Source organism: Typopeltis vanoorti, chromosome 8, assembly GCF_054136105.1.
Source record: "Typopeltis vanoorti isolate ZY-2024b chromosome 8, IOZ_Tvanoo_1.0, whole genome shotgun sequence".
Taxonomy (NCBI): Eukaryota; Metazoa; Arthropoda; class Arachnida; order Uropygi; family Thelyphonidae; genus Typopeltis; species Typopeltis vanoorti.
Genome location: NC_143556.1, coordinates 120,631,737 through 120,654,613, shown reverse-complemented (window position 1 = coordinate 120,654,613; position 22,877 = coordinate 120,631,737). Strand labels below are relative to the sequence as shown.

The 22,877-nt window shown below is 33.6% G+C and overlaps 1 protein-coding gene and 1 pseudogene across 1 annotated transcript in view; both read right to left on the bottom strand.

The window, feature by feature from the left end:
- The window catches only part of Cubn (Cubilin), a 2,223,842-nt gene extending 2,212,569 nt beyond the window's left edge, over positions 1-11,273 (bottom strand). Inside the window, exon 1 of the mRNA XM_090396294.1 lies at positions 11,078-11,273. Coding sequence (XP_090252420.1) covers positions 11,078-11,181 — 104 coding nt within the window. The 5' untranslated portion in view covers positions 11,182-11,273. The remainder of the gene's footprint in view (positions 1-11,077) is intronic.
- A 4,549-nt stretch (positions 11,274-15,822) lies between these two features.
- LOC150104323 (KRAB domain-containing protein 2 pseudogene) lies at positions 15,823-22,170 on the bottom strand (annotated as a pseudogene).
- Positions 22,171-22,877: the final 707 nt, after the last annotated feature.

Genomic DNA, 22,877 nt, shown 5'->3' with positions numbered 1-22,877 from the left:
CTGTATAATGTTACATTCATCCCACATAATTGTAATATTTTGAAAAGCTTTTCTCTGGACACCTTGTCATATGACTTTTTCAAATCTAGAATACTTAAGTAGGTATTGCCATATTCCCACGATTTCTCAACTATTTGACTTATAGTGAAAATCTGATCTTGACAACCTGTATTTGGCCAGAACCCAGCTTGTTCTTCTTCAAGTTTCTTTTCCACAATCTTTCTCAACCGCTTTTCAAGTATGCTTACTTAAATCTTACTTGGAACACTTAGTAGAGAAATTCCTCTGTAATTCACACATTCAGTTCTTTATAAATGGATACTATGAGAGCTTTATTCCAATCATTGGAAATTTGACTTTGTGACCAGACCTCAGAATTATACAGTGCAGCCACTGCAAAATTTTATACCCGATACGTAAGCATTTCTGGCGAATATCATCTACTCCAGCTTCCTTTTCACACTTCAAGTTTTTGACGCTTTTTCTACCTCAAGTATTCTGCTCTTTGCATTCCTCTTGAAATTTTTCTAGTATGTTTCTGTCACAGTTTGGTTCGTTTAACAGTCTTTCAAAGTAATTACTCCAGACATCTAGGATATCCTCATCTTTAGTTTTCATGTCACCTTTATCATCTTTTATTACTTTCACAATACTCTTTCTTCCATTTCTGATATTTATTTTCTATATTCTTACCAAAGTTTTCCTATAACTTCTGATTTGCTACTTTTACACACACCTTACTGGCCTACATTTTTCTCTGTATTCTTTTAGGGTGTCTGCTGACTTATTTGCTAGGAACTTTGCTATGATTTCTTCTATCCCAGGATTGCTTCTTTGGCGTCCTGTGACCACCATGGTGTTCTTAGTTTTCGATCCCTGCAGATAATTTTATCTCCCTAGATGAATCCATCAATGTCTTCTTCAGAGTTTCCCACTGAGACTCCGAGGTTTCGCTTTTGTTTTCAATTTCTATCACGTTTTCTTCAATAATGTTTGTATAATCGAGTCTACAATTTACTTGTAAAAGCAGCTCAAGTTAATTCTTTTTCAAACCTTCTTACATATTCTTTTCAATGTGATATCCAATTTTATCTTGCTTGGTAATAAGTAATGGTCTTCAATTTCAATTCCTTTTTACACTCTTGTAACCTGAAAAAGCAAGAAGTCACTATCAACAATGATGTAGTGAATGAGACGTTTCTTATTTCTTGTGTGTCTCTCTTTCTCCATGTGAACTTGTGCACTTTCTTATGATGAAACATGGTGTTAATAATGAGTAGTCCGGATCCTGAGCCAGGATTGCCATTATTATTTACCATTATTATTAGCATTCCCCTTTTCTCCAAATTTTCCCAAAATGTGCCTGGTGGGATTCACTGACTACTCTGCTGTTCAGATCTCCAACAAGGACCACTTTGTTTCCATTTTCTTTGTGTCAGCTGCCTGTTTCTAATGACTCAAAAACTTCCTACATTTCTTCCTTCTGTGGGTCCATAAGCACAAATAAGTTTCATTGTCCATATCACCATTTTAAAGTTTACTCGTATACCTCTACTTGAAACTACCTTCATGTTTAGTGTGGAATGCTATCGCTACTCCTCCTTCTTGAATATATCACATCATGCTGTGCCATCATAACCACAAAAATGCATATCATGGTACAACATGGTGAGATATATTCACTTTGGCGGCAAAATCAAAGAGAATTCAGTTGAAGTATTTTCATCATTAAAAAGGGAAACGAATTTATATTAATGTATACTGGCGCCGCGCCCCAAAATATCTGTTAGATGCTCTACTAACAATTAGACCTACTTCAACCGAGAAGTAAGGATAATCGGAAGTTTTTATTTAGTTTGTTTATTTTAATCAAACAGACATCCAGCCTTTCCGATCAAGTATTAATTTTTCCTCAGTATTAGTAGCTACTTAGAATTTCTTTTATGTTAATATCAAGATCAGTGTTTTTTAACACATATCAATGTATTACTTACCTGTTCACTTGACCAATATAATTTTTGTTGTTTGCAATTATCAAAATTTGAGTATTATTTTTTAATATAAATGTAATCTTATTCAACTGCAACCATTATTTACCAATTACAGTAACTATTATTAATACCTTATAAAGAAAAAAAAGAATTTAAGATATTATTATTTTATTCACATAATTGATACACAGTCAAAACAAGATATCATTTAAACAACACTTTGACTGGTGATACAGACCAATTCAGATTCTACCCAAGAATCTAAGCATAGTCTGTCAGGTAGCGCCGCAAAATATGGACTGTTCCAAGTAATGCGGTTTCATGAATTTCTTCAATAAACAGGCTGAAATGATCAGATATGATTACTAGTACTCCCCTATGTCCTATTTCTTCTGTACTTCTTGAAAATACTATACCTTTATCCAGAGACGTAGTGAGGAATTTTGGCGACTATGGCCAGGAAAGAAAATTGCGCCGTTCTAAAAAAAAAAAAAAAACTTTAAAAATCTCAATTTCTGCGCCTATGTAAAATTAGCGCCTATCGCTGGAGCCACATTGGCCATAGCCTTACTACGCCTCTGCCTCTACCCAATGGCAGATTGGCCAGGGTGTCAGCTAACCCGATGGCAAGTGGGTCTCTGATGAAGTGGGCCTCTTAAACATTAGACAATGTGTTATAAAATATTAATGACCTTTTAGTAGCTTGAAAATATAATAGAAGTTTCAATATTATTATTGTATGCAACTGAACCTTACGTTGTATTATTATTTTTTTAAAAAAAATTATTTACAGTGCATTTGATGGCAAAATATGACCCAATTATGACACCTCACGTTTCTGCAGTACAAAACAAGTCTATACAAAGAATCAAACGATTACAACAACAAGGAAAGGCTCAAAGTAAAGGCCGTGATGGACTTGTTACATACCTGAGTAAAACAACTATTAAGATGTTAATCCAAATTATGAAGAATATGATAAAAAAAAGAATTAGTCGTGAAGTTTCTCAAGCAAAATATTATTCTATTCAAGTTGATTCAACACAAGATAATTCATCCATCAATCAGTTTAGCATTATTATTCGGTATGTGCTTAAAGGTGTTATCTCTGAGCGACTACTTTCAGTTGTGCTAAGTAATGATGGTACAGGACAGGGACTTTTTGATGTATTGACTGAAACATTACAGCATCTTAAAATCGATCCCAAATAAATATTTATTTGATAGTACATATGGGGCTGCAAGCTACCATGGCCAGTATAATGGTTTCCAAAGTAAACTTACTGTGTAATTTTCAATCAGTCACTAATGTGAATTTAAAAATGAATTTAAAATCAGTCACTAATGTGACTGATCAACATGTTCATATATGGTGCTATGCCAATATCTTGAATTTGGTGATAACTGAAACAACAAAATGTTGCATGCCTGCAGTTTCTTTTTTTTTTTTTTTCAATTTGCTCCAGAATTTAGCACCTTTTGTGAAAACATCATACACGAGAATGGCTGTATGGATAGAAGTTGTTGGAAAACATCTAGTTAAAGAAAAATGAAACGATTAAAGTTAATTGGTGAAACAAGATGGTCAGAAAAATCCAATGCAGCAACAACTACATTTGGACGTTTTGATGACACTGCTATCAGTACTTTTGTAAATCTAGTGACATGCTTATCAATGATACAAGATCCAGACAAGTTTGATGCAAAAAGAAAACAAGAAGCAAATGTTTTACTTCAAAGTCTTCTAAAGTTTGAAACAATAGTGACAGCATTTACTTGTATATATTTGAAACTACAGCCTAGTTATCAAGTTATGTACAGACAAGGAGTTTAGATATGTTTACTGCATGTAGTTTAATAGCTTCATCTGGTACAAAGTTGAAGGAACAGACAAGAACATTTGATAACGTTCACAGCAAGGCATTGGAATTTGAAAATAAATGTAATAACAAGATTTCACAGTTGAATGTATGAAATTAAACATTGGAAATTGACTCTTTGGAAACAGCATTGTGAGTTAAGAAGCAGAGGAGGGAGTAGAGAATGGCAGATGAGTTTATAGATGAAGGAGGAATTTCCTCAGATTCTCTAGCTGATTTTCGAGTAAATGCGTTTAACCTAATAATGGACCACATTTTCCAGTCTCTAGATTCATGCTTTGTACAACACAAAAAGTTGTATAAAGAATTATCCTGGTTGGACCCAGCAAAGTTAAAAACTATTGCAGAGAAGGGCCTTGAAGATGAAGCATTGGAAGGTATCATTAAGCTATCTCCCCAAATCAGAAAAAATCAAGTAATATTAAAATTGTTTTCTTTTGACTCGAACTTTGATGTATTAAATCTGTTGCTGGTGAGATGGTGAGCATAGGGATTCCAGATGCAACAAGTGTAAAATCTGTAGCACTTGCCCATCGTCTGTACTAAAAATTCTGGCATCCAATAGACTTCATTAGAAGGCATATGATAACCTTTATGAACTTTATAATCATCTGCACACTATCCGTTACTCAAGTCCAATGTGAGAGGACATTTTCAAAGCTAAAGATCATAAAGAAAAGACTAAGAAGTTCACTGTCTAAGGAGAACTTGGAATCATAGATGTTGCTATCCATTGAAAAGGAATTGTTAGATGAATTGGATGCAGAAGCAATTATTAATTGCTTGGCAGTGAATTCAAATGATTGCTCTTAATATAGTGGACTGCATGAAATATGTTTTTGAACTACCTGTTAATGTGTAAAATATTCAGTACAAGCAAACTATTTAAAAATATTCACCATTTATTTAAAATTTTTAAAAAATAATTTAAAAATTCAATTATAACAATCTGTATTTACATTTAGTATCTACTGTATACTACCGGTATGTACATTATATGTACACTGTCATTACTAAAAAACACTATACATTTATTTCGCAAAAATTTAATTGCACCTTTTTCCAGCTTAAGCATTTTTTGAAAATTTTATTTATTTCTTATAAAAATTAAATGACAGTCTTATAGTTGTTGTTGGGTGTGTGGCCCACTTTGTCTCCTGGAAACCAATATTTATAGACCCAGTCCGCCTCTGCCTTTACTCTCTATTTCAGTTGCTACTTATAATTCTGATAGCCTGGCTAACAACACAGTCTTAGGGTATAATGTATTCACTGTAACGTATTAAAATTATACTATTATAATTGTAATATTAAACGTACTATAATGTGGAATATTTATTTGTGTTTCTCTGGATTTTGCACAAGATGAATTCTTTGACACACAGGGAAGAAACTACGGTATTTGGCCGAATATAACTCGCTCTCTCGTATACTTTGCACCCGTGATTTTACTTTACAAAAAAAAAAAAAAAGCAATTAAAAAGTTTCGCATATAGTTCGCACAAAAAAAAGTGGAAAAGTTTAAGAAATCGATGATAACTGTTATTATCGCAGTTTCAGATATTTTCGAATTCGGTTGCAGAGAATCAGCGTTTCAACTTAAGAATCGTCGGCTTGCCTTTGTCTTTGAGTCGCGCGATCTTTCGTTAATACTGCACGAATCATATGCATACAGATTGCAGCAACCAGTAGAGGAAATGTGGGAGTTAGGGCATTGACTTCTGCTGGATCTTGAATTGAGTTGGGGTAGATTACGATTACGATTAAGAGAACATAATTAGAACTGTTATGCAACTGGATTTTAACAGCTTGGGACATGATTTCGCCAGAAATAATTGATTTAATTACAGAAGCATTGTCGCTTAAAGATTGAAATATATCGCGTGATGAAGGTGAGTGGCCGATCTCGTAAATAACGTTGATAATTAACATTTAAATGTATTCATTTTATAAATAATGTGAGCAATTATAAATTCTAATGAATACTGAGGATTTAATTATAAACGTCAATTTAGGTTTTTCTTAAAAAACTTTAGTTTCCAAAAATCCCCGCATATATCTCGCAACACGATTTTTTAACTTTAATTTTGGAGAAAAAAAGTGTGAGTTATATTTCAGTAAATTCGAGAAAAGTTTTAAAGGGTAATGTTTAAATTGACTTTAGAGAATAATTACAGCCGGCTCATTGGCCGAGTGGGCTGCATATCCTCTCTCTGACCAGCAGGTGTGTGGGTAGGAGTTCGAAAACCACAGGAGGTGGATGTTACTCAAAGCCTGATATATATATATATATATATAATATTCATCAAAGCTTGATTTGCTTCCTCAGTCTTAAGAAAAGGCTGGTTATATTCCACTAATTCGAGCCCTACCCAAGGGTCTATGAGTTGTGGAAATACTTTCTGAAAATGAAAGCTGTGCCGAACAAAGCGGCTTTTTGCAGCTGCCCAATTTTTAATCTATATATATATATATATATATACTGTATGTATGTATATTTAGAATTAATAATTATACTGACTAGAACCCGAAGATAATAAAAAACTTTAATGAATCACAACTAGTTTCATCCGAGTTGAAAACTCCGATGAAACTAGTTGTGATTCATTAAAGTTTCCGGAGTTTCGACTTCTTCGGGTGAGTGAGAAATATCTAAAAACTTACAAAAACTAATACGGTAAAAAAATTGGGTTTTCAGTTTAACACAAAAGAGTTAGAAGAATAGCAACAGTCATATTTGAATTAGAGACCGCGTGGCATTATTAGTGTGAGTTGATGTTGAGTGATAGCTGATTTTAGAGCGCCAGTATTGGATTATTGGGCTATGGGAATCAGGCAAACTGTAACTTAGATTGCTGTTCATGCGTGAAGGATCCAGGACTATTTCTTTAGATTCTACAATGCGTCTTTCAAACTCATCATTGCATATATATAAATTGGTCGTGTGATTCCAATCGATTTGGTGTTGACGCTCTTCAAGATTAGAGTTGGCGGAGAAAAGAACATGACTGGAAAGGGCGCTCGCTCGGGTTCTTTTGTAGGAGATTTCACGTCTGTGTTCCTCAAGACGTCGAAATAGATTTATCTGTCTGACCGAAATAAGGTCTACCACAGTCACACACAACTTTATAAACACTTAAAAAATGTAGCTAGTTGTGTTTTGGTTTTGGGCGGCTCAGAAAGGAACGAAGCTTTAGTAGAGTGGTACAGTTGGATTTTATGTTCAATTTCTTCAAAATTCTAGCACGTTTTGGGATCAAAGAGCTTATATATGGTAACTCGATGTTTGCGATCGGGTTGGATTCCTCTTCTTGTTGAGGATGTTGACATTGTCTCAAACGTCTAGTGATGTTATGAGAAGAATATCCATTATTTAAGAAGGTACGTTTCAGGAAGTTCAGTTCTGTTTGAGTGGCTTTTTCAGTAGAAGTAAGACATCTTGCTCGATGGGCGAGAGTGGAGATGATGCCAAGTTTCTGTTGAGGAAAGTGATGAGAAGAGGCATGTAAGTATCTATCAGTGTGGGTGGTTTTTCGAAAGATCGAAAATTTAAGACAGTCAGGCAATCTATTGATCTTAAGATCCAAAAAGGGGAAGAACGCCGTTAATCTCAAGTTCAGATGTAAATTTGATGTTCTGGTGTTGGTTATTTAAATGTTCTAGGAAGTTTTGAAGTTCCTCTAAACCGTATTCCCAGATCAGGAAGACGTCATCTATGTATCGTAACCACGGTTTAGGTTTTAATGTACCACTGGAAATAGCTCTCTCTTCGAAATCTTGTAAGAAGATGTTAGCTAAGACTGGAGATAGAGGACTGCCCATAGCTAACCCGCTGGCTTGTTTATAATTTTTTTCCTCGTAGCAGAAATAGCCGGAATTAATGCAGAGTGTAAGAAGAGCGAACATTTTCTTAGAAACTTTGTCTTTAAGGAGTCAGAACTTCGTTTGTAGGTACATTCATAAAAAGAGACACGATGTCAAAGCTCACCATTCTGTCAGAGTCTTTGAGATTTAAGTTTTTTTATTTTTGAGGTGAAATCCTCAAAATAATGGATATTCTTCTCGTAACATCACTAAACGTTTGAGACAATGTCAACAACCTCAACAAGAAGAGGAATCCAACCCGATCGCCCACATCGAGTTACCATATATATAAGCTCTTTGACCCCAAAACTTGCTAGCATTTTGAAGAAATTCAACATAAAAACCAACTATACCACTCAACCAAAGCTTCGTTCCTTTCTGAGCTGCCCAAAACCAAAACACAACCGGCTACATTTTCCAGGTGTTTATAAAGTCGTGTGCGACTGTGGTAGACCTTATTTGGGTCAGACAGATAAATCTATTTCTACGTCTTGAGGAACACAGACGTGAAATCTCCTACAAAAGAACCTGAGTGGGCGCCCTCTTCAGTCATGTTCTTTTCTCCGCCAACTCTAATGTTGAGGAGCGTCAACACCAAATCGATTGGGATCACGCGCCCAATTTATATATATGCAATGATGAGTTTGAAAGACGCATTGTAGAATCTAAAGAAATAGTCCTGGATCCTTCACGCATGAACAGCAATCTAAGTTACAGTTTGCCTGATTCCGATAGCCTAGTAATCCAATACTGGCGCTCTAAAATCAGCTATCACTCAACATCAACTCACGCTAATAATGCCACGCGGTCTCTAATTCAAATATGACTGTTGCTATTCTTCTAACGCTTTTGTGTTAAACTGAAAAGCCAATTTTTTTACCGTATAGTTTTTGTAAGTTTTTAGATATTTCTCACTCACCTGAAGAAGTCGGAACTCCGATGAAACTAGTTGTGATTCATTAAAGTTTTTTTATTATACTCCTCGGGTTCTAGTATTTCAGTATAATTATTAATTCTAAATATATACATCCCGAGTCATGATCGAATTGGAGCATCTTCTATCATTCTGGATTGAGAATTATGATCAAAAAAAGAATACCGTAGGCAAAAGCTTTCAATAATTTTACCTCATTGAAGAAACCAAATTTCAAGAAGAATGTGAAAGCTTTACTGCCATTTAGGATGGTTTGACAGTTTTAAAAATCGAGCTGGACTGCATAAAGTAAGACTAACTAGGAATCTGCTAGTGCTGATAAAGATTCTGTGACCAAGTTTCCTGAAGAATTGCAAAGAATAATTCAGGAGGATGATTATGACGATCAGCAAATATTCAACGTCGACATACACTTCCAAAAGAGAATGCCAACAAAAACGTTCCTAGCTAAAACTGAATCATCTCAACTAGGATACAAAGTATCTAAAGATCGTCTTACGCTTTTATTAGAAGGCAATGCAGAAGGTGACTTTAAACTGAAGTCTATGTTAGTTTATCGTGAGTAAAATCCAAGATCTAACATTATTGAAGAAATCATCACTATAGGGGGGAGGGACTTGGATTTAATGAACTGGATAATGAAGATGTGAGAAACTTGCTCGATTCCCATTCAGAACATTTATGCGAGAATGATCCCCTTCAACTAGAAGAACAGCGTGCATATGAAGACGAAGAAGAAGATAAGGAGCTCAAAAAAGAAGCTAACTGCAAAAGAACTTGAGCTAATATTTTATCACATTGAGCATGCTAAAGAAATTTTGTTTAATGCTGATTCTGATATGGAACGAAATTCGAAGTCCGAAATCTTGATAAAGCGATCGACAGCTATCGCAAATTGACAAGATGACAAGAAGATCATCTTTGACAAGATGACAAACTCGGGCACTATTCAAACATTTTTACTTATTTCTTACTTTTTTTTAAAAAAAAAAGTAGCTCAATCAATGTTTAGACGTTAAATAAAAATTTAAGCAATTGAATTTTATTAGCTTTGATGATTTTATCCTCTAATATGGCTTATGTAATGTTTTTTCCAACTTACGCTAACTTATAGTTATTCCTATTATTTATTGTATTCGATTAACGCGATTTAACTTATCGCAGATTATTTGATGGATTAATTAATCGCGTTAATCGAGGTTTTCCTATATGTGTGTGCGTGCGTGCGTGAGTGCGTGTGTGTGTGTGTGTGTGTGTGTGTGTGTGTGTGTGTGTGTGTGTGTAGTATATATATATATATATATATATATATATATATATATATATATATATATATATTATATTTAATATATAATATTTATTTATATATTAATAATTAATAAACTCTTTATTTAATTATACTTTCTTGCTTTGCTAGAGATTTTTCAGCGTAATTATAATAATAGCAAAATTATGTATTTATGTTATTTGTATTTTTTTACATGCGTTTTTGCTTTACTGATATATCGAAATACTACAATTGTTGTGATTTTGCGCGATATCATTATTCGAAAGGAATTTTATTAGTCTGACTTGTTGACAGTGTCTAATTTAAAAAAAATTTAAACTCATCATCGTGCATATCAAGTATTTAGACCTAGCGTGGCTTGTTCCGGCATTGGAAGTCATCGCTGAAATTAAGAGGATGTCCTGGTTTTCTTTTTCCTAATGGCTTGTACTTTAAGGCTTGTTTCGGTAATCTTTCTATTTTCATTCTTTGATCGTGTTCCATCCATTTATGTTTGCATTTTTTAATTTTTTCTATTACTGATTCTTGGTTTAATTCTTTCATAATTTCTTCGTTTCTTTTGTGATCAAATAGAGTATACCTTGCAGTTTTCCTCATAAACTTCATTTCTGCTGTTTGTCATTTTTGTTTTATTGTCCAGGTTTCACTTCCGACTGGTAGGGCTAATGTACTGTATACTTTTAGTCTGGATTGTTTTTGAAAAATTTAAACTATAAACATAAAACGTTGCGAAACAAATAAAACCATATTTTGAAAAATCTGAAGTTGTAGTAATGAAGTTAACTCTCTCATGCATGAATTTTTATATTAATTTATAAAAAATTATAATGATGATACAGTACCATTTAATCTTACGGTGTTACCATGAATTCGTTAATTTTGCTAAATTTGTGTCCTGCATATGTTAAAAACGATGTCCTCATCTGAGGACATCGTTTTTAATTGTGACTTGCAGCGTCTTAGTCTATTTAGGCCAAAATGCTGTAAACGAGAGGCGGCCAAAAAAAGCTGGGCCGCGTCTTGTTTACATTAGATAGTTGCTAATACGAACCTCGATTATGACCAATCGATGATATCATTTGATCTATACAATGTTCATTGCAATAAAAACGAGACTCACCTCATACTGTATGGTTCTTTTGAATTTCCTTCTGTTAGAAAACAGTTGAGACCTAACAATAATAAACCAACAATCTGCATTCTCTCTAATACCAGGATATGCATTATAAATTGTTACTAATTACTATATTGCAAATTATTGTTGAACATATATATTAGTAGCATAGCCTAAGATAGAGAAAACTCTGTATGCAGAAAATCGCCAAAAGCCGCACGGTGACTGAATGAAACTTAACTTTGTTCAGAGATTTTTTCTTTCTTTCTATTTTATTTATTTATTTATTTATTTATTTTTTTAAGGAAAGGGCACGTCTGTGGTGCATGACTAAAACTCGTGGTTTCTATTGGACAGAACAACAACAAATCAGGCTGCAGTAGAATGTAATCTCCTCCCCACTTCTTTCCTTTCTGAGATCGCGACATGTTATACTTATCGTAAATAAATCACATTGCAAACTGAAGTATGACACCATAGAAGGAAAAAATCTAACTTCGTTTTCTGTAACAAAACAATTAATATATTTAATTACACTGATCAATAAATTTAAATTTTTGTTATGACTTAAAATCAGTATAGGTTTTTAATGAATTTTAATGAAAAATTGTATTTTAATGAATTTAAAATACCCATTTTTTAAAATAAACATTCATTTTAGAGAAAGGTCACTTTTCCAAATGGTTTTTTTTTTTTAATATAGAAATATAACATATGTTCGTAGATTGCAGTCGCTCCTTTTTTTTTTTTAAATATTAATAATTTTAAACAGATAATTGAATACATACAAGAAACTCCATTTCTAAAAGCCTTTGCTTCTCCAGCAGGTTGACCCATAAGTCATGAAAGGGTTAAAACCCCTTTGAGACTTTAAAACCACTTCGCGACCTGTACAATAAAATCTTCTGAATATTTTGTACAATTTTTATTTAACATTCTGCAGTATATACATTTTGCAACAGGAACCCCGATACCTCTATAATTTTAGAATAATCTTTATGGCCTCTGTTACTTAAAAAAAAAAAAAAAAATAGGAACAGCTACTGCTTTGTTTTATTCTTCTAGTGGGCAGGACTTAGCCTGCTTTTAATAATATTATTATTATTATTCCTGACACCTTCAAGGAGTCCGAAGACTCATCGCGGGAGGACACCTACAACTATCTCCACCACTACACCGAACATCTATAGTTCGCCCACCGTTTGTAGATCCCTCCTTGGCATTTTGCCAAGAATAGTCGATTCATGCTAAAGGGGAGAAAGAAATGAAGGATGTACGAATTGGTCGCCAACATGCGAAATCACGCCCTTTCTTGTCTGTCGCTGTACTAGTACTAGCTTGATGTTTGTTGTCGCTTTTTTACATTATTTTTTATTATTAATTTGTATGATGGATCCAGTACAGTCAACAAGTTCTGTTGTTAAACGTTTCAGTAGCTCTTGCAAAAGAATATTGAATAATGCGCTGACATTCTGCGAAAAAAATTCATCTCCTTGTTCCCCTTTCTCAAGTCATAAAACATGCAAGTGCAATTGCGGGTGTATCGGGGTCGACTGTTAAAAGAATTCGTAGGGAATCAAAAGGTGAAGGTAAGCCAAAATTTAAATCTCCTAAAAAAAAAAAAAAAAAAAAAAACGCCGGAGAAAACCATCGAAACCGTAGCTTTGAATGATATTGATGTAGACGTTATAAAGAACTATTCACGAATTTTATTTGGTCTAGAAAAGAGTGCCAACTGTTCCGAAATTGATTCCTGTGCTTAAAGAAAACATTAATTTTTCTTGGAAAAGAGAAACTTTAAGGAAAATATTTCATGAAATTGGATTTTGTTTTAAAAAGTCCCGGAATAAAAGGAAACTTATCATGGAGCGAAGTGATATTGTTTTATATAGAAACGCAGTATTTGAGAGCAATAAGACGTTTCAGGGAGGAGAAAAAACTTATTGTGTGTCTAGATGAAACTTAGATTGATAGTAATTTAACTTATGGAAAATGTTGCAGTCTAAAGAAGAATGTGGAGTGCTACAAACCGGAATTGCCTCGCTGCGCATAATAATTTTGTGTGCGGGTGGAGAAATGGGTTTTTTACCGAATTCAAACTTACTATACAAAGCCATAGGCAAATGAATTCTACGATCTTCGAAAAGTGAGCAGAAGAAAACTGATTCCAAACCTTCCTAAAAATGCTGTTGTTATAATGATAACGCTTCATATCACTCTATTCGATCAAACAAAGTTCCAAATTGGTCTAATAAAAAGCAAGTTCTTATGGATTGGCTCTCTGCAAATAACATTCCCCAGATATGTGAAAAATTGAATTGCTTAATTTGGTCAAAAGAAACTCGCCCACAACTCAACTATTTAAATTCGACACGATGCTCAAAGAGCATGGATTTCTAGCTTTGTGGCTACCACCATATCATTGTGATATTAATACTATTGAGTATGTTTGGGCAGAAGTGAAAAGTTTCATTCGCCATCGCAAAGTAACTGGAGATATTGACATATCGAAACTTTTTTAAGCTTTCAGAACAGGCGAATGAAAGTATTACAGTTCAAAACTGGGGAAAATATTGCTCTCATGTCACCTCATTGGAAAATATGTATTGGGACAGAAAGAATTATCGAAGAATTATGCGAACCTTCGGTGATCAGTTTAAGTGAAAGTAATGGCGATTCGCACACCGATTCAGGTGACTCTGAAGATTAAAAGGATTTAGTAATGGTATTTTTTTCCAACATTTTTTTTGCAAGGGTTTGTTAAAAGAGTCACAACAAGTCATAAATAATTAATCGGTTTAGGACATTAAAGTGTCTCAGTTCTCTCAACTAGGTTTAGAATATTTAAGTTCATTTGAAAAAAAATCTGTTTTTCTGTATAATTATTTTTATTTTATAGAAAACTTTCTTAAAAATAAACTTAGTTAAATTTTTGTTTTATGCTATACCTTTTTTTTTAAATTTTGTTAATACTCTACATACATTTCTCCAACTGTTATACAAGCAAAATAGTTACACTTTAAAAACTACAATGTTCGTAAAAGAAAAGCTAAATTTTCCGAACTGTAATAATAAGCAAACACATCCCAGAAGACAGATTGATTACCCTATTATCGGAATGAATTCTTCTTTTTCTGACATGCGCAGAAGTGTCGAGGGACCTCTAATCGGTGGGCGAACTATACTACGAATCATCTCCATCAATGCCATCTACCGCCCACCTCCACCACCACAACTGGTATTCTAGGTCTGTAAATTGCATGTGTTCTGAAGAACCGATTTGTCTGTATGAGGGATGAAAAACCCGAGTTTCCGGGAGAAAAAACTCTGCTACCTCCGTATGAGATCGGCTAATCACCTTAGATTGAAATCTTCCAGATAAAGATTCCTTCCGTCGCGACGAGAATCGAACTTAGGCCTATTCCAATCGAAGGGTGCAATGTACCATCGTTCTTCCAATTGCACTACGGAGGCGCAATATATGTAAATAATCTGTGTGAGTAAAAACTTTTTAGCAAAATGATATCGTTCGCTGATGACACGGCATTAATATGTGCTGAAACGACCTTGAAGATTTGGAAAACCGGATAACAATGATGTGTTTAACTAAATAAGTGGTTTAGCAATCATGGCGTTAAAATTAATACCGTTAAAACTAAATATTTCACCTTAACAGATAAGCTATATGAAATATAATTATAAAATGGCATGAACCGAATTGTACTGGTCAGTGACTTAACGAGGGTATGAAGCGCCTGTGGCAAGTGTCTAACTTGCGACCCCCCGACCCAAAAATGACAAAAATGCTATACATTTTGCGTCCCAAAACCTAGTTGCGCCTGTGGCGGGTGCCTCTTTCGCCACGCTCTCGTTACGGCACTGGTACTGGTATTCAAAATTATAACTGTAGATTATTATTGCCTTCGTATTGACAGCAACTTGAAATGGAACTCCCTCCCATATCCATATTTTAACAAACAAGTTGAGATTCGTAATCAACAGAATGCATTATGTTAAAAAATTGTCAACGCAGCATTTTTAAGATGCTTATTGCCGTTCATGGGTAAATTCTTCACTGCAGTGTGGTCGTTATATTTTGAAAGCTTGATTGGTCCAGTTATATTATTCCCCATCCACCATATATATTAAAGTCAGTCGTGGAGTATAGATAATAATATATTTTAGTGGGTTAGAATGTTTCGGATTCGTATTCATGATGGTGCGTTGACTTCAAGGATCAACATGTTTTGAATTCTAAAGAATGAAGGCTGTGGTATATAAGAAAATTAAACTGTTTACTGTAAACATATATAGAAACACATACAAATTCTTAGTATTCACTGTATCTCTAACAAGATCTGACATTCCGTATAAAATTAAAATCACTAAATCAATTTCTGACTTCTTAAGACATACAAATACAGTAATTGCATGGTCATTTAAAGAATTACTCAATATCAGCTCAGTAATAATTTCTCATAATCTGACTCTCATAGTTAAATTCAAATTAAATTCTTTAAATGCATCAAACAAAAGAAGCTGAACACAGCATTCAGCTGAAAGTTCTGTAGATTCACTTGGACATACGGAAATTTCCTTTGCACCAACTCTTTTATCACTGCCCTATATATCATCCGGTATTTATTTTTCACTCACTGAATAGCCTATCTTATATCTTAAATCCCTTAAATACAATAGCTAAAGATCTCGCAAAACATTTTCGAGACTAGAAAGTTTAACTCGGTGGTTAATTAGACATTTTCATCTCTCCTTCGCTGCATGCCTATTCTTCTTGGCAGCGTTCCTGTTACCACCAGGAGCAGCTGTTCTTTAAAAAAAAAAAAAAAAAAAAAAACACCAACTAACGAGCATGAGCGTTACCGAGATTCAAAGCGAAAGCAAAGTGACAAAATGGCTACTGTTACTATAGTGCTCGCGCATTGTACAGTCAGGGCCGACGGAAGGGGGCATACGGTGCATGCGGGAACCGCTACGAAGGGGGCGCCACCGCCAGGGAACGGTTCATAAGTTCATTTTTAAGAAACAAAATTTTTATCATAAAAATAAAAAATTCTTAGAATGATCAATATTAAAATAAATAAGACGGATACACCGAATAAAAATTTAAAAAAAAATTGTATATTGCCGCCTCTTTGATCAGCCAGCTGTTTACAATTTTGCAGCGAGAGCTAAATGCTTGGCTGCAGAATGTCGTGTCTACTGCAGTCTATCTAAAGTGAAATGGTGGACGGTTTTTATGCCCAGAAACGAATTTTCGTACAAAACATTCGTTGCTAGATAACCAGTCATATGGTATGCATCTCAGTAGGCTACTGACAGTAGCGCAGTGCGGACTATTATTTCGTCTCTGTGTCGTGTTGTAATAATTTCTTGTGGGTATAAAATATAAATGGAATCAAAAATTTTAAAAAGTTATCCAGTGCACAAAATCGTAAGCGTCATGCTGCAAAAGAAGATGATATTAAGAAACAAACTGGGTCTCTTAATAAATGTTATTAAAATATTAAAATATGCTGATGCAGATTGCAACCAACTCGATACATCAGAAATCAGAGTTGAAGAACCGTGCACATCATCCAGTTTACATGAAAGTAATATTGCAACTATTGAACCAGATAACAAGACGCATGATTTAAGTGAAAAACAGTTAGGAGAAGATTTAGTTGTAGTTGACCACGAAACTACCACACTGTTAGTCTCTGTAAATGTAGAAGATCCAGGTGAATGGGGTTCACCTGGATATTCTACATTTGGGTTCTGTTCAAAAGAAAAGTATAATATATCCCAGAGATAGATATGGTCGTAAATTTGGCGAAACGTATTGTAATAGAAAATGGAAAACGGTGAGCTCGTGCCAAGAACATGGCTCATTTATTCCGAAACTTTAAGTTCTGTTTTTTGCTTTTGTTGCAAACTTTTCGCACCTACTGAATCAAGTAGTCTTGTAGAAGGTTATAACGAATGGAGAAATGTAAGTACAACTTTGCATAGACATGAGACTAGTTTAACTCACATGAAAAATTTCTTAAAATGGAAGGAACTTGATAAAAATTTAAAAAACAAAACTACTATTGATTGCCAGACTCAAAACATGTATGAAATGGAAAAGATACATTGGACAAGTGTTTTAGAGCACTTGATTGAAATTACAAGATTCGTTGGTAGACAAAACTTAGATTTTTGGGGATCATCTGATTACTTATATGAAAGGAATAACGGCAATTTTTTAAAAATTAGTCGAACTGTTTGCGAAGTTTGTCCCGTTATGGAAAATCATGTTGAAAGGGCCCTATAATGAAACAATAGAGTACACTATTTAAGTAAAGACAGTCAAAATGAAATATTGGAAACTTTAAGTAACGCAATCAGGGATACAATTTTATTATCAATTCGAAAATCTAACTATTATTCCATAATTTTAGACTTCACACCTGATGCAAGTAAAACAGAACAAATGACCATTATTATTCGCTTTGTTTCCTGTGACAATGGAGTTGTCAAGATCAGGGAAAACGTTTAAGGTTTTGCAGATATATCAGATTCCACAGGACGTGATTTATGTGCAACAATAATAGAACAACTGTAAAAATGGAACATTCCCATTGAAGACATGCGAGGTCAAGGGTATGACAATGGGGCAAATATGAAAGAGAAAAAATAGGGTCTCCTAAATTTGCTTTTGAACAAAAATCCTCGAGCTTTTTACGTGCCATGTGCTACTCATACTCTAAATTTAATCATTAACAATGCAGCCAAAGTGAATGCAGATACAATTAGTTTCTTTACAGTTATTCAAGAAATATACAATTTATTTTCATTCTCTTACAAACTTTTAAACTTTTAAAATTCGTAAAAAAATAATATGGAAACAGCCTTCAGAAAAAACGCGATGGGAAAGTAAAATTAATACAATCCGCCCTCTACGATATCAGTTAGGAGAAATTTACGATGCACGTTTCGAAAAATTTTAAATAATGAAAATTTTAATAAAGAAACTCAGCATTAAGCACAAGCATTATGTGCTAAAAAAAGGAGTACAAATTTATTTGCTCTCTTATAACTTGGAATGATTTACTTAACAGAATAAACCCTGTGAGTAATATTCTTCAAAAAAATATGAACATTACACTTGTTTTAGAAAATATCGAAAACTTAAAAATATTCTTACAAGAGTATCGATCAGATACAAATTTTAAAGAAGCGCTAAAAACGCAAAAGAACTGAGTGAAGAGGTGGATGAAGAACAATAATTTAAAATTGGCACGGAAGTTCGACGACAAAAGAAGACACGACAATTTGACTACGAGCCTCATGACGAAACGCCACAATCGCCAGAAGATAAATTTAGAGTGAATGTTTTATACACTTCTAGACGTTGCAATGTGTTCGTTAATAGAACGTTTTGAACAACTAAAAAAATATTATGATAATTTCAATTTCTTGTATAGAAATTAATAACGATGATTTACGAAAAAATTGTGACGTTAAATATTCTCTTGAAGGACGGCGACAATAAAGACGTAAATGCAATATGACGAGTTATGTGCTTTCTGGGATATTTTTCGGAAAGATACTTTAAATATTCAAAACCCTTTCGTTATTTTTGATTTTATTGTGTCCAATAATTTATCTTTCCCTAACTTTTCAATTGCTTTAAGAATACTATTAACCTTGCCTGTTCGTGCAGCGAGCGGTGAACATTCCTTTTCCAAGTTGAAATTGATTAAAACCTACTTAAGAACATGTATGTCACAAAAAAGGATTGTTAGTTTGGCGTTAATAGCTATTGAAAATGACATATGTGCGGAATTTGACGTTAAGACCATTATTTCTAATTTTGTGAATATGAAATCAAAAACCCTAAAATTTTAGTTAAAAATTTTTTAAGTATATTTATGTAATTTAATTTATTTCCTGTTATTCTGTAAAGACGTTATTTTTTTGAATACTTATATTAAATGTTCTAATTATTTCTGAATTATTTACTTATTTTCTCATCTATCTTGAGTTTCGTTTATTTTCATAAAACATAGTTCCACTTATAAAAATTATTAAAATATTTTTACAAGTTACTAAGAATTTAGTAACTTGTAAAATGCAAGAATTTTTTAAACTTTAGTTCAAATAAATTTTCACTTTCATTAAAATTCATTTTAATTTTGTTAGCGATTCGGATCGGTGAGAAGGCTATAATCCCTGTATCATTATATTCAACGATTAAAGTGAAGTGGCTTTATCAAAATGTGCTTTAGCTTTTGGGAATTTTTTGAATATTCGAGTTTTTTACTATTATCCTACCTAGTCAACATCCCCGGTTCGTTAACATTTAGCGAACCAACGTGTCGCTGTTCTGTCAAAATTTATTTAAGAAATTTCAAATAATTTAAATATTTAATATTGTAAAGAACCACACACGCCCGGATCGTTACAGGGGCGCTTAGGTAGAAATTGCATGCGGGCAACAAAGACCCTAGCGCCGGCTCTAATTATTACGTGTGTTTTCAGTGATATAACACATATATACCTTGGTATAATATATGTGTGTGTGTGTGTGTGTGTGTGTGTGTGTGTGTGTGTGTGTGTGTGTGTGTGTGTGTGTGTGTGTGTGTGTGTGTGTGTGTGTGTGTGTGTGTGTGTGTGTGTGTTACGAATAATGTAATGTATCCGGTTATTATTAATAGTAACCGGCTATTATTAATACAAACCAAATAACGAGGTTAAAGTACATAATTTAGGAGAATTAATCACATGATCAGGTAATTATTAGTAATTCCTAGAGGAGTCTGGTAAATGTAATAAAAGCATGTTTTATAAAAAAGTAATTTATTTAATAGCAGAAAAAATTGGAGATAAATACCTTATTATATGATTATATTGTTTCCAGATTAAAAACAAATTACTTATTTTTGCAGGAAAGACCTCTGTGGCACTTGGAATTACTAAGAAGTCAGAAATCCTTAGTAGGATTTCTGACTTTTTACATTTGCAGCGATTTGAGTTACAATGGGCTGTACAATTGCAATATTGGAAACATTGACCACCTAAATTAGAATTCTTGCGGGCACATTCTCTTAGACTTATCGCAATATCAGGAACTTCCTTAACTGAAATAAAAGTTTCCTTACAAAGGGTAAATTCGTTCCTCGAATAGAATTGATTTAAAATACCATATTTTGTACCTAATTGATATAGATTTTCATTCTCAATAGAAATTATAACAGCTATAATATTCCGGTTGTCGGTCTTAGCCAGTGGTGAGCTATAAGGGGCTCGCGCGAGCCCCTTATAGCTCATCACTTTATTTTTTCAAAAAAAAACATTTTTTTTTTTTTAAACATATTAAGCAACAATCTCATACGGTAACCTAACAAAAATTAGTCCATTCGGCAGTGTATAGATTATTTGGAATTATTGTTTCAACTCTTCTATAACGAATGCGCCCAAGTTTGAAAATAATATAAGCGCATGCGCTATCTTTACACTTCTCCCTTCTGGTATGGCAAAACTAGTAGCCAATCAAATGTTTTATAAAAGATTATCAAAGATTTCATTCTTATTACATTTTGATAGTTAAAAGATGTTTTTCTTATGTAAGATAAATTAACACAGTTGATTGTGTTCAAATATTTCATGTTTAGATCATGAAATATTTGTTTAAAAATGATAGCCTTTAGAGATTGATTTTCCTCTCATACTTTTTGATTGGCATTTGTACACAAGCTGTATTAATAAAAGTGTTAGTGTTAAATACGTTTTTTTTTTTTTTGCTCGATGACTCTATGAGTCTTTTGTTAAAATATCCATAGCTCACCACTGGTCTTAGCCCCATCTACGTCTGAAATTCTTACCCGAACATTTTCTTCTACATTTGCAATTGGAAAATTAGTCACTGAAAGCCATATCATTTTTTCAGCTTGCTTCTTAAGTGACTATTTAGCTGAGTTTCGAGATTCTTGAATTTTTTCTGTGATTTCACTGACTGCAAAAGAAGTATTTTCCTTACTTTTTTTCATTATTTTCTAATTCAACATTAGTTATATTTTTGTTTTGTTATCTTCCTTGTCGATTGTTCCTGTTTCAGCAGAATGTTGTTTTCCTTCGATTTGGCTAACACTCTTATTTCTGCTTTTGTTTGGATCTCCAACAAATAAGTCTTCAATCGTATCGTCTATTTCCATTCTACATTGTCACCGTTCTCTGTTCTAATACCGCTTTCCCTCGCTGAGATTTTCATCTGACATTCAACATCCTTACTAGTTTTATCTTTTAATATCATCTCAAGATCTTCTTCACTCGTGATTTCTGACAAAGTATCGACTGGTAAGTTTTCAAACCTACCTTTGCTTTACAGTCAAACATAGCTTCATGGGGACTGCGATCTATTCCAGAGTGATGTGCTCTGTTTTTCATAAATTGCATAAATTTTATCCCTTCCGACCATTTTGTTGTTTTATTTGTTTCAAGCCATGTGGATAACATTTTTTCAATGTCTTGGTTTGCTCTTTCAACCGAGATTTGTGATTGACTTTACCGTGGATCTTAAGCTCATTACACATTCCGTAGAATTCTTCAGTAATTTTATTCGCGAATTCCCGGCCATTGTCACTTTGCAAGATGCATGGGGCTCCAAATATTGTGAATACATCCAATAGATGGTATGCAACTTCTTCAGCTCGTTTTGTTTTCAAAGCTCTAAGTTGAACAAATTTCGTAAGATGGTCTTGATAAACCATTATAAATTTATAATCGCCATCAGCTTGTGACCGCATATCAATTAAATCAATCTGATATCTAGAATTAAATTCGCTGCTTTTAATTGGTTTAACAACGAGCCATTTTTTTGGAAAGTTCAATTTCTTTTGGCAGGGTTCACAAAGATTCAAATATATCATAACAATGTAAACTGTGATGTTCTTATACTTCTCTTTAAGCTCTTTCATCATTCTGTTTCGTCCTCCATGGCGTATGGCAATATGAGTGTCATGAATTAACTGAAAATTTTCATCCAAGAAATTGTAATACATAATCGGGTCTCCTTCATTTTTAACAGGTACGACGAGCAACGAGTTTTTCAACATTTCCAATTTTTACAATATCATATCTTGATAACCGTTGATAATCTTCGGGTGTTTTGCCGGAAACTTTCTCTTTGTTATTTTTAACTTTCCCTTAAAACGAATAATACTCTTCTTTTGTGAATAACTGATTATTTTTTCCAATTTTCGATCTCAACATATTAACTTGGGCGTTAAATCGTGTTCTCATTATTTCTAAATCTCCCAATTATGCTTATGGGTACGCAAAATCAATGAAAATGTGGATAAATGTACGCACTTACTAGCGACTGACGTAAATAAGAAAAAAACAACCTCTCCCATTAACGTAGTAATCAGTACTAAGTTTCTTCCAGGGCAGGGAGATGAAGCAGGGAGTCACGTGTAATTTTCTCTGTAAAACCATACGCAGAATTTCATAATGAAAACAATCAATCGATAGAGCAGGCTCACGAAATTAATTGTCCAGCAGACAATTAACGAACTTGAAAATTATGGTTATCTATCTAAAAACCAATCCATTATGAAGAAATATCTGTAACGCTTCTTCGTCAGCGCTTTCGAAAAAAAAAAACAAAAAAAAAAAAAAAACGTGTTATGTGCACTTGCACGAGTTTTCACTTAATCAACGCATAATTAGATTAATTGCTCACAATGTTCAACATGGGGTTTAAATGTACATCAAAAACCAACAGAAATAAATTTCCAAAGCCGGGAGTCACGTGGTATTC